Here is a 13,214-nt window from a genome sequence, read left to right on the forward strand (position 1 = left end):
AGCAGGCACATCAGCTGAGCTCCTGTCGGCCTTCCTTCCCTGCCTATGTCCCGCCCTCGCCGACGTTACGTCACACGAGGGCGGGAAACAGGCAGAGAAGGAAAGCCGACGGGAGCTCAGCTGATCTGCCTGCTGCGGTTTCGGCGCTCTAAGTTCAGTGGCGAACAGAGTGCCCGGCCCGGGTGGAGGGAGGGTGTAAATGCCTGTGCCTAAATTTACCTGAGAAACCCTGTTATTTTATAATTGCACGCATGCATGCATGGCTCCTAACCACTACTCAATTCCCCTATCCTCGTTCCTTCTCACCCAGTACTTTCCTCGCCCTTAATTGTCTTGTCTGTCTGTCTGTATTTTTAGATTGTAAGCTCTATCGAGCAGGGACTGTCTCTCTGTGTCAGGTGTTCAGCACTGTGTGCGTCTGGTAGCGCTATACAAATGTTAACAATAATAATAACTGGAATGCACGCCCAAGCTCCACCCTGAAATGCCCATGACCCTCCCATTTCTGCACCTCCTTTTCTGGGACGCATGTAAAATTTAGCCGTGAATCACATGCCTACATGTTAAATGATTTCAATTAATGCCAATAATTGCTTGTTAAAAAAAACAATTATTGGCTCCAATTGGTTCTTTATTTAATTAAATTGCACAGGCAAATTATGCATGTGCCCAAATTTGCCCACACAACTTTTGGTGACTTATCGAATCAGGGGTTGGCGCATAACAGCAAATGGGCTATACCAGAGGGCAGAGGATGTGTGTGTCATGGGCGTTCTGCGTAGCAATGCACGCACCTTATAGAATAGTATCAGATGTGCGCACTGCAAGACGTACTTATTATTTCAAAATATTTTTATTAAAAAAATGGTAACAATACACAGTTCAGAAATACAAGAAGAACATATGTGTTGGATGACCCCTTTGTCACGACCCTAGGTATTTAATTTGGAATTTATTGGGGAAAAAAGTCAGAAACTTAAAAATCATGGTGAGATCCAACAAACTCCCCATCCAACCACTCTCCTTCCCCCACCCTAAAAACAACTAGGCACATTTAGCAACAGCTCAAGGTGCAAGACGTACTTAGACGCACCAGCTGGCATAAGCTGTCGTAGCTAATTTTCGGCATTCCAAAACAGTTTTGCGCCACTATTCTATAACAGGTTAGGTGCACCTTAATGCCATTATAGAATTAGCGCCAAGTGCACTTCTTTGTCACAACTACATTTAGGCGCCACTTCATAGAAGTGCCTCCATAGATTATAAGCAGGACCTTCTATCCTCAGGTGTTTGTTAATTGTAAATTTAGATGTTTATCTAGCAAATTTACCCCTGTTTACTAAGCCACGAGGCAATGCCAACACAGCGCACAGCAGCCACTTGTGCGGCTTAGTAAACAGAGTGGTAAGTGTTTTATGAGGGTATAAAAACATCTGTGTTTATCAATGTTTTCATGGCACGAGTATCACTGCTGGGTACATTTTTGGTGGAATCAAATATGTACTTTTGCATCACTTAGGCATCAGTGCAGAAAAAGCAGGGGAGGATGGACAGAGTACTTAACATCTACTTTATTTATTTATTAGTGTTTATCAGTTAAACCTAAAATCAGAAGCTCTAATTATTCGTTCAACTGCACAAGATGTGAAGCAGTTCACTCACACTCGTATATATGCAACTTATTTCTTACAAACTTATATTGCCAGTGACTATGGTGCTCATTTTCAAAGAACACAGACTTACAAAGTTTTGTGGAGGCGTGTTTTCAAAGCGCGTGCATAGTAACCTATGTAACTTTGTAAGTCTATGTGCTTTGAAAATGAGTCTCCGTACATATCATTTGAAACTTCTACGTTAGATGTTTCAAATTTATACTCCCTGTTCCACTGAATATGGGCCTCTAAATATTTTATAGTGAAAACAAACTTACCTTTTCATTTCAAGAGCTTCCATGTAATTTTCCTGCCAAAAATCAATTGAACAATTAACTTCTTTTACATTATATTCTTTAAAGGCAGAACAAAGCTGAAGTCAGGACTTTTATTTAGATTAAGCATAGGTTCTGTTTTCCCTTCACAAATGTAACATGCATCAAAGGCAGCCTGTTAGCTAGGTGGAATTAAGCAAGCTTCTAGAGAGTAACACACATAATCAACTGGGGCTAACCCTCTGTCATGCCTATAGCAGTAGTTTTCAACCCAGTCCTCAGGGGCCATCCACCCAATCAGGTTTTTAGGCTATCCATATTGAATATGTATGGGAGAGTGTTGCTTGTACTGCCTCCATTCTGTGCAAACCTCTCATATCCTGAACAAACAGACCTGCCAGTCTGTCGCTGAGGACGAGGTTGAGAACCACCTTTTTCTGGGACAGAAGATGAACTTGAGTCTCCTTTCGACAGGCACACTATGAAGAGGAAAAGAAGGTGACTGCTACTACAGGAGCAACCCCAGCTGTCAGAAAAGAGGGTGAAGCAGTGGCGTAGACAGAAATGTTTAGGGTGGCACCAGGGGGGCAAGCTAGGTATGGGAGGGGGCAAGTCACAATGGTATTTTTGAACATCATACTCCTCTTCACCCCACATACACTTTTAAATTGAGCGAGGTATAAATGCTACAAAAAATAAATAAATAAATTAGCATTATAATTGATAGCATCTTTCAAGAAATTCATCTGCTAACCCCCCCTTACCTTTCACCCACTCTCTAGTCCACCATGTCCATCCTTAGTACTCACCCTCTCAGACCTCATCTACCCTCCACTGCTTCTCATCCACTCATCAACCCCAGCTCCATCCCTGCCTCTTCCTTCCCTTGTTTCCAGGCCGTTCTGTCTTTGTCCTTCTACCTCATGTCCTATTGCCTCTGATAATATTAATTCCATGTCCATCCTCACTCATGTCATCCTCCCTTGGGACCCATCTCCTTCCTCTCTCATATTCTTCCATATCACCCCATCCTGGCCTCGGGGTCACACATGCAGAACATAGAAAGCCCCTGTTCAAATACAAGATAAACCAACCACAAACTACAAGTACTAATGTAGATAAACATTAAACTGAAACCCCAGATGCCAGACTCAAAAGTAAGTGGGGAAGTAGTTGGGTGCTTGCGAAGCAATTTAACTATTGGGAGCTTGCTCCTGAAGAAGCTTGACAAAGAGAAATGGGCGGCTCCGTGGAGCCTGCAGCAACATAAGTTCCCTGCTCTAGTTCATAAATAAATTTTGAGTATGAATATGACAATGCAAATGAATATGTGGGAATATGTAATTCAATTATTTTTTTGTACAGCGGTAAGGAGGTTTTTTGACCGATGATTGATTCTCGTAATGTAGATTCTATCTCCACATTAATGAACTACCTTCCTTGTTTTAAAAAGTCTGTAGACTATTATCCAACATAAATCTACATATGCTATAGACCTGGATCAGACTTCCTGAGTTGGTGTGTCATGTCTCTCATTGCCATATTCAAATCCAGTCTGAACCTTTTTGAGGCTGCTTTCAAATCTTAATTGTCTACAGTAAATACATTCTCATAGAATCTTGTTTATCTTGTATTGCAGGGAGAAAGAGAGATTCCCAAAAAATGATTCAGTAAATCTTTTCATTACCCCCATAATTTTGTGTATTTTCTTTCTTTCCAGAGTGGCTAACTGGGAAGTTAATCAGTATAACTGTGCTACTGTTGGAGTGACTCCTTTGTTCCTTTTTGTTTTTCTTGCTTACGTGAATACTTGACTTTAGGCTCCATACAGGAGGGGTTCTCTCTTGTGTGTATCTGTATAGTGCTGCATATGTTAAATAGTACCTGCTGAAGTGATAAGTAATAGGAGTATATACAATATATACATAAACTACATAGAAAACAAAAAATTCACCAAATTACAGTAAAGCAAAGATATTTACCTGTAGCATATGTTCTCCAAGGACAGCAGGTCGATTATTCTCACATATGGGTGACGTCAATTGATGGAGCCTGGTGCAGATGCTGACTAGCAAGTAGCTTAGAAGCTTCTAGCAGTGACCCAATAACGCATGAGCTGGTGCTTCATGCCCAACACATGAGCACAGATCCTCCAGTCAGGTGAAAAAGCAAAAAGGAGATAACATACAACTAAATTCAACTCCTAGGGGAGATGGGAGGGTATGTGAGAATAATCGGTTTGCTGTCCTCTGAGATTATTATTATTATTGCATTTGTACCCCACATTATCCCACTTTTTTGCAGGCTCAATGTGGCTTACAGAGTGTTGTTATGATGCAGTCATTACATTATCTTAAATACATTCAATAATCGGTTAAAGGGGTATGGTTTAGGTGTAAGGAGCTAGGTAAGGTATTGTGAAAGGTGTTTTGATGCACCTGAGTAATTTGAGAATGGTTTATTAGGATGTGTTTAGTAGGCTTTGTTGTAGAGATGTGTTTTCAAAGCTTTGCAAAAGCTGGTTAGATTGTCCATCGTTTTCAGGGCCATGGGTAGTGCGTTCCAAGTCTGTGTGCTTTTAAACGCAAAAGTAGTAGCTATAGATAAGTATCTTTGCTTTCTACAAGGACACATATGGGAATCCGTAACTACCAGGCTCACCAAAAGCTAGGATAATTGGGTCTCAAAACGTCAAGACTAAACTTCAATCAACCTGAAGCCATATACAGTGGTGGAAATAAGTATTTGATCCCTTGCTGATTTTGTAAGTGTGCCCACTGACAAAGACATGAGCAGCCCATAATTGAAGGGTAGGTTATTGGTAACAGTGAGAGATAGCACATCACAAATTAAATCCGGAAAATCACATTGTGGAAAGTATATGAATTTATTTGCATTCTGCAGAGGGAAATAAGTATTTGATCCCCCACCAACCAGTAAGAGATCTGGCCCCTACAGACCAGGTAGATGCTCCAAATCAACTCGTTACCTGCATGACAGACAGCTGTCGGCAATGGTCACCTGTATGAAAGACACCTGTCCACAGACTCAGTGAATCAGTCAGACTCTAACCTCTACAAAATGGCCAAGAGCAAGGAGCTGTCTAAGGATGTCAGGGACAAGATCATACACCTGCACAAGGCTGGAATGGGCTACAAAACCATCAGTAAGACGCTGGGCGAGAAGGAGACAACTGTTGGTGCCATAGTAAGAAAATGGAAGAAGTACAAAATGACTGTCAATCGACAAAGATCTGGGGCTCCACGCAAAATCTCACCTCGTGGGGTATCCTTGATCATGAGGAAGGTTAGAAATCAGCCTACAACTACAAGGGGGGAACTTGTCAATGATCTCAAGGCAGCTGGGACCACTGTCACCACGAAAACCATTGGTAACACATTACGACATAACGGATTGCAATCCTGCAGTGCCCGCAAGGTCCCCCTGCTCCGGAAGGCACATGTGACGGCCCGTCTGAAGTTTGCCAGTGAACACCTGGATGATGCCGAGAGTGATTGGGAGAAGGTGCTGTGGTCAGATGAGACAAAAATTGAGCTCTTTGGCATGAACTCAACTCGCCGTGTTTGGAGGAAGAGAAATGCTGCCTATGACCCAAAGAACACCGTCCCCACTGTCAAGCATGGAGGTGGAAATGTTATGTTTTGGGGGTGTTTCTCTGCTAAGGGCACAGGACTACTTCACCGCATCAATGGGAGAATGGATGGGGCCATGTACCGTACAATTCTGAGTGACAACCTCCTTCCCTCCGCCAGGGCCTTAAAAATGGGTCGTGGCTGGGTCTTCCAGCACGACAATGACCCAAAACATACAGCCAAGGCAACAAAGGAGTGGCTCAGGAAGAAGCACATTAGGGTCATGGAGTGGCCTAGCCAGTCACCAGACCTTAATCCCATTGAAAACTTATGGAGGGAGCTGAAGCTGCGAGTTGCCAAGCGACAGCCCAGAACTCTTAATGATTTAGAGATGATCTGCAAAGAGGAGTGGACCAAAATTCCTCCTGACATGTGTGCAAACCTCATCATCAACTACAGAAGACGTCTGACCGCTGTGCTTGCCAACAAGGGTTTTGCCACCAAGTATTAGGTCTTGTTTGCCAGAGGGATTAAATACTTATTTCCCTCTGCAGAATACAAATAAATTCATATACTTTCCACAATGTGATTTTCCGGATTTAATTTGTGATGTGCTATCTCTCACTGTTACCAATAACCTACCCTTCAATTATGGGCTGCTCATGTCTTTGTCAGTGGGCACACTTACAAAATCAGCAAGGGATCAAATACTTATTTCCACCACTGTACATACTAGCAGTGTAGGTGCAGCCTGGAACAGAATAAAACAGGGCCTAGGAGGGTGCAGTTGGATTCTAGACACCGAATAAATTCTGCAGACCTGCCTGTCCAAATCGGCTGTTGCATTGGTTATCTTGATCAAGATAGTAGTGGGGTGTGAATGTGTGACTTGATAAAAAAAAGTGGACATGACTGCTCTCCAATAACTCATACTTAATCCAGGGTAGAAACAGGGCAGGTCGCTCATCCATGGAACCTGCTGAGAACCAAAGCAACAGGATTTATATTCAGATTACCTGTGGGATCACGGCGTAAGTGTCTGCATCGGAAGTCTCCCCTGAATCTTCTCCATGAGCTGCGTCTGATACTTCTGAAGCATAAGCAAGAGCCAATTACAATATTATTCTTTCATAAGTACTTTGATATCCACTAGCACTCATATCATGGTTGGAACAGGGAAGCTTCTCCTTATATCAAAGGATGCCCCCAGCAGTGGTACTGTGAGACTACCACTAGGGTTCACAGTGACCATTTTGAGTCACAGAGCCGGACGGGGTAGAAGCGGAAGGGGACCGCTCGTTCCAGAACATTATATCACCAACATTTCAGGACAGTGCTAGAAAGGTTGGGATTTTCATGTTTGGGCAGGGCTTGATTTGGGGGAGGAGCACGTTGGGGGTTTAGGATTGGAGGGATTGTGGATCGGAGGTAGATAATGAGATCGGATTAGGTGGTGGTGGGGTTTAGAGAGTAAGATCAGGGGGACAGAAAATCAGATCGAGAGTTGTTTGGGGATTAACAGAATGTTCAGGGGGATTGCATTTTCAGGAGGGGAGGAGGAAGGAAGTTCAGATATGGGTGGGGGGAATGTTGGGAGAAATGCCACAATGGCAGATATATTTATTTATGGTTGGGCTGCATTGTATTACCTGCAGTGGCAGATAGCACATACACCTACACCTATCTGGTACCGCATATAATGGGGTGCCATGCAGTAAGGCTGTATCCTGTGCAGTTAATGGCCCATGTGCACCTAGGAGAGCTGGCATCGGCCGGCATCACAGGCCCTAATCAAGGAGCAGCCCGCATGTCTGGAAGGGTACCTAGGAGCACTGGAGGCGTTGGCAGCCTGCTATGCCAGAAAACCAGCCCGGAGTCCCGGGGAAAGCATCAGGGCCTGACCCTGCTGCCCACTAGTGGCGGAAGGTGGGCTGGGGCACGGTCGCAGCCATGACACATATTCATTGTAGGTATCCTGAAAACCTGATGGCTGGGTTGAGAACCCTGGTCTAATACTACATTTTGGTTTTAAGATCAGAAATCATTCAGTGTGACATTTATGCAATAATAGGGAAATCATGGGGAGTTAATATGTTTTCACATCACTGGGTTTTTCTGGTAGGCGATGATTGTATAAAAGAGTTGCTTGTGTTTGCCTGGGACTGCCTCATGGTGCTATATAGTAACTAAGTTTTGAGCAAACCATTTTACTACTACTACTACTTATCATTTCTATAGCGCTACTAGATGTACGCAGCCCTGTACACTTGAACACGAAGAGACAGTCCCTGCTCGACAGAGCTTACAATGTAATTTACTCACTTTTTTGATTTTTCAAGGTACAAGCACTATTTGGTAATTGTTGTTGTGGATAAATAAGTACATAAGTAATGCCACACTGGGAAAACACCAAGGGTCCATCAAGCCCAGCATCCTGTCCATGACAGCAGCCAATCCAGGCCAAGGGCGTTTTATGTGCGTTAAAAGTATATACGATCAGGAGGGTTTTGTAGGCTGTTTTGAGTTTTTCCCTGAATATTTTCCCCTTCTCCCTTCCTTTGTCAGTGCTATTGCATTCAGGGTACATCAGTCTAGTTCTGGATAGATCCATAGTGAAGAAAAGCATGAACTATCACATCTAGGTACAGAGGGGAGAGCATGAAAGACATGTGGGAGAAAGAAAGAAAGAATGCCATGAGGTTGGGAGGTACGGAGCAAGAGTGGAGTCTGGTCTTGTGGAGGGGGAAAGATGGGACAATTACATCAGAGTCATGATTCTGGCCATTATCTAGAACCTTTGGCTTTGGCCTCACTCCCTCCACTTGTCAGTCTCTGAAATCACAATTCATTGAACTATGTTCTTGCACAACTTCTCACAATGTAAAGAGAGTGGGAAGTGGACCAATGACTCCAGGGAAACGGGATATAGGATTTCAGAGTACCACTTTATTAAATGACTCCGAGTCATTTAATAAAGTGGTACTCTGAAATCCTATATCCCATTTCCCTGGAGTCATTGGTCCACTTCCCACTCTCTTTACATTGCTACATTTACATGGGAGTGAGTGTTCATCCACTTAGGTGGATCACCTTCTCCTTGACAACTTCTCACAATCCATATTAATGTCTATAAAGAAGCATTATGTTGTGTAAGACAGCACCATTTAACAGCCATGTGAGTGTTTTAAGTAGTAAGGGGTGCAAAGTTTGGAGTAAAATATATCTTACCGATTTTAATTAGTTTAACTGTGCTTCTACAAAACAAAGCAAGAAATGTATAAATACACAGATGTTAGACATTGCAAGCATTCCTTATGTTGTACATAAGGGGTGTGTACAACAAAATCATACAATTACATATCAAAAATAGGAGAGGAGCTAATCACCGTACATCAATTACAAGAAAGCAAAAAAGACAAAACTAAACAAAGTAATTCAGGGACCCTTTTGCTAAGCAGTGTTAAAAGCAGCTTATACAAGATTTACTAAGGGACCTGCACCCTGTTTCCTGCACTAAAAAGGCAGCCACTGTGGTAAAAATTCCGCATTAGCTGCCTAATATGGGAATGGGCCAGATCTGGGTGTGACATGGGTGGGTGGAGATGTGGCCAGCTGTGACTAAGGCCCAGATGATCAAAAGCAAATGCCGGCGCTAGTGGCTGTTAGCGCCGGCGTTTGCTACCGCCCTATGATTAGAGCCCTTGAGCGCATGAAACAACATGCTCGAGGGCTCTTTGCGCAAGTAGCATGCAAATGCATGCTAAACAGGGCATTAGGTATTCCTCCCCAATGAACAGCGGCCAGCGCACCAAAATTTGGGTCGCTAGCTGCGGCAAACCCTACGCCAGCTCCGAGCTGGTGTTAGGGTTTGCCAATCATTGCATGCTGGCAGGCCCCCGTTCCCCCCCAAATCAAACCTGCCACCTGCCAACAGGGGGCTTGGAGGTCCGGTGGACCTCCGGCCCACCCCCGATGATCCCACCCCCCCAGGTTCAGGGAGGCCTGGAGATCCAGTGGGTCTCCAGTCCCCCCAAACCCCCAGAAAATGTCAAGTGGCCGCCGGCCAAACCTTCTCCCACCCTCCCACCCAGCGAGCGACCGGGGGGGGGGGGGGGGCTGGAGGTCTGGTGGACCTCCAGCCCACCCCAACTCCCCCCCCCCCCAGCGTTGTCCGACCGATCCCTGGTGGTCTAGCGTGAGGATAAGTAGTAGTAGTAGTGACAACCCCCCTCCCAGCCCCCCTTCCTTTAGTTGGAGGAGGGACGCAGCCTGCCTTCCTCCTCTTCCTTCTGTTGACGCCGCCGCAAAATGGCAGCGCCCAGCCCTGCCCATTGCATGCTAATTGGCGCTTAACGCATTCATCCCCAATGATCAACGACCAGCGCGCCAAAGAATGGGTCGCTGGCCGCAGCAAAATCAACGCCAGCTCCGAGCTGGTGTTAGATTTTGCGGATCATTGGGGAGGAATGGTGAGCCCTGTCCAGCATGCAGTTGCATGCTGGCAGGCCCCCCTTCCCCCCCCCCAAGGCAAACGCGAACGGGGGCTGGAGGTCCGGTGGGTCTCCAGCCCCTGAAACCCCCAGAAATCATCGATCCATCAACGGGGGGGGGGGGGGGGGGGGGGGGGGGGCTGGAGGTCCGGTGGGTCTCCAGCCCCCGAAACCCCCAGAAATCGTTGCTCCATCGACAGGGGGGGGGGGCTAGAGGTCCGGTGGACAGGGGGGGGGGTGGGTGCTGGAGGTCCGGTGGAACTCCAGCCCACCCCAAATCCTCCCCCCAGCGTTTTCCTTAAATTCCCTGGTGGTCCGTGGTGTGGTGACACCCCCCTGGCCCCGTCCCGGCCCCCCTACCTTGTGTTGGAGGAGGGACGCAGCCTGCCTGCCTCCCTCCTCTTCCTGTCAGTCGAAGCCCAAAATGGCGGCGCCCAGCTCCGCCCACTGCATCCTGGGATGCACTGGGCGGGGCTACAGACCATGTAAGGGAATCGCTCCCTTACATGGTATGTAGCCCCGCCCAGTGCATCCCAGGATGCAGTGGGCGGTGCTGGGCGCCGCCATTTTGGGCTTCGACTGACAGGAAGAGGAGGGAGGTAGGCAGGCTGCGTCCCTCCTCCAACAGAAAGGTAGGGGGGCCGGGAGGGGGCCGGGACGGGGCCAGGGGGGTGTCACCACACCACCAGGGAATTTAAAGACAATGCTGGGGGGGAGGATTTGGGGTGGGCTGGAGGTCCACCGGACCTCCAGCTCCCCCCCCCCGTCGATGGACCAGCGATTACTGGGGGGTTTCGGGGGCTGGAGACCCACCGATCCTCCAGCCCCCCCCCCCCCATCGCTGGGTGGGAGGGTGGGAGAGGGTTTGGCCGGCGGTGGCAGCCACGACGTTTTCTGGGGGTTTGGGGGGGGCCTCGTTGTTCGGGCCTCGGGCCAGGCTGTTTGACAGGTTTGGGCTTTTGACAGCCCAGACCTGTCAAACAAGTGCGGGAGGATTATGCTGAGCGCATGCTCGGGCGCACTTCTCCCGTACTTCAACATGATAATCAAAGATAATAGAGCTGCTTAGATTAGCATGCATTATCTTTGATCATCGATGCAGAAAAGCCCTGTGCTGTCCAGGCGCTATTTTTAGGGCGCTGTTTGGAACAGCGCGGGGCTTTTGATCATGAGGTCCTCAGTATTTAACACTTAGTTGAGGTCATAAGACTTATACAATCAAAACTTTTTGGTTTCTTATTCTTAATTACTTTCTGAGTCCTTCTATAATTGTTCTTTCACAGTGAAACAAACTCCTACTTTAATGCATTTTCAACTGCACTTTTTTTTAGAGAGCAGAAAGTGAAAAATTTATAATAGGGTGAACAATTTTACTAGTAAGATATATGTGGGGAAGAGCAAATGCAGAAGGCCACCTCAAACATATTTTTACTGGTGACAAACAGTCATTCTTTGGGGTGGAGTTTGGTCTTGCCTGCATACTTTTGGATTTTCAAAGCATGCACATAAATTGTCTCAAAACGTTTTGTGCATACTAAACTTTGGGTGTAAATGTACAAGTGTAGTTTTGGTGGGGTAGTTTCAAGGGACAAGTATGCACATGCTTTCCTTTGGAAAACTGGTGCACAGAGATTGCAAAGGTGGAGCATCCCAAAGAGTGAGATTTGTCACCTCAAAGAATGAGACTGAACGCCAAAGAGTGTACAGAGGGTATAAATCTAGAATGATTAAAGTGTGGTATGGCTTTGCAAATGAAGAAAACAGCATAAAGTATTTTTTTTCAAGCATCTGAAAAGATACCAACAGAGCGGAGGCAATAGGGGTAAATTCTGAGCTGAAAATACTCAATGGCCAGAAGTACGTGCATAAATTTCAAAGCAAGGGGAAGGGGTGGAGAGGGGACACAGAACATAGGAGGGTGTGCTCAGATTTCCTCTTACTGGTTGGACCACCTGGTTTTCATCTTTTAGACTTGTCTCTCATGAAAGTAGGAATCAGGATTAGTGCACTGGCACTGAGACTCTAATGAGTGAGAGAAGGGGCTCAAAGACAGAGTGAGAGAGCCTTCAAAATTAGTGTGACACACTCCTAATGAGTGAGAATTGACATCTCTGGGTGCAACTTGCACGTACCTTTTGCAAAGTTAGGCAGCCTGATACAAAATTACCCTCAGTCTGTCCTAATTACAGCTAATATATGGTCCTTGGACACAGTTCAGTGACTGCCACAACAAACCACATTTTTCTTACATCTTTCACCCCCTCCCCTTGACTACCTAAGAATTCTCATCTTACTGCAAGGTAGGGTGATACCTTCAGCACCAGGAGCAATGTCCATTGGGTCCTACCTCTTGGTGCTAACATGTACATTGGTGCCACATGATACCAGACAGTACCAGTATAAATTGCTGGTACCAACTATGATGAGCAATTCACTATAGCTCTTGCCCCTGATGTCACCTTCTCCTGCAGTAAGGTGAGACTTCTAGGGAGTGGGGTGGATAAGAGGGGGCTAAGGGAATGGAATGTTTTCCCATCATTTGATGATGGGTTTTTCCTTTTGTTTCATTACAACTTAGAGGGGAGGTAAGTGGAAAAGGAAGCAGTACAATAACAATGAACACCATGAAAGCCCATCTTCACGAAAACTCAAACGACTCTGCTACCTATCCATCAACACCAAGGAAAAATACCAGAGCAAGACAAGAGGTTCATAACCTCGCATTTTCAACTAAAGCTGGAACATGACAAAATCTCAGAACAGCTGTTTCCAGATCTGATCCAACAAAAGTGTTCTTGCTTTTACAATGGAAGAAAAAAAAAACCCATGAAAAGTTCTTACCTTGTTATTTTAATCCCATGCACATTTTGTTGTATCTGGCAAATGCATAAAGAGATAACAATACATATAATATCTGATGAGAAAACAAAAATTGTTATGACATCTACACAGCATTGCGCTGAAAAGAAGATTAAAGGTGGAATACAATGACAGAATTGAATCAACAATAAAGAACTAAGTTCAGCAGCTGGAAATGTGAAGTAACTATCAAACTGGCCATTTCAAACTGTCTTTAAATGAAGTTTATAAATGGGATATATGCATATATCAGGCTCCGTGAATAAGTTATTTTTGAGATTGTCATTTTGTCTATGAGTTAGCAAATAAATTTTCAAAAAGGTCTCTGAAAAACAAAGAACATGC

The 13,214-nt window shown here is 45.4% G+C and overlaps 1 protein-coding gene across 1 annotated transcript in view; it reads right to left on the minus strand.

The window, feature by feature from the left end:
- The window catches only part of PHF11 (PHD finger protein 11), a 154,000-nt gene that overhangs the window by 77,072 nt on the left and 63,714 nt on the right, over nucleotides 1-13,214 (minus strand). The window contains exons 7-10 of the mRNA XM_030202407.1: nucleotides 12,852-12,886; nucleotides 8,749-8,774; nucleotides 6,537-6,610; nucleotides 1,931-1,962 (exon numbers count right to left, since the gene is read on the minus strand). Coding sequence (XP_030058267.1) covers nucleotides 1,931-1,962; nucleotides 6,537-6,610; nucleotides 8,749-8,774; nucleotides 12,852-12,886 — 167 coding nt within the window. The remainder of the gene's footprint in view (nucleotides 1-1,930; nucleotides 1,963-6,536; nucleotides 6,611-8,748; nucleotides 8,775-12,851; nucleotides 12,887-13,214) is intronic.

This window comes from Microcaecilia unicolor, chromosome 4 (genome assembly GCF_901765095.1).
Source record: "Microcaecilia unicolor chromosome 4, aMicUni1.1, whole genome shotgun sequence".
Classification (NCBI taxonomy): domain Eukaryota; kingdom Metazoa; phylum Chordata; class Amphibia; order Gymnophiona; family Siphonopidae; genus Microcaecilia; species Microcaecilia unicolor.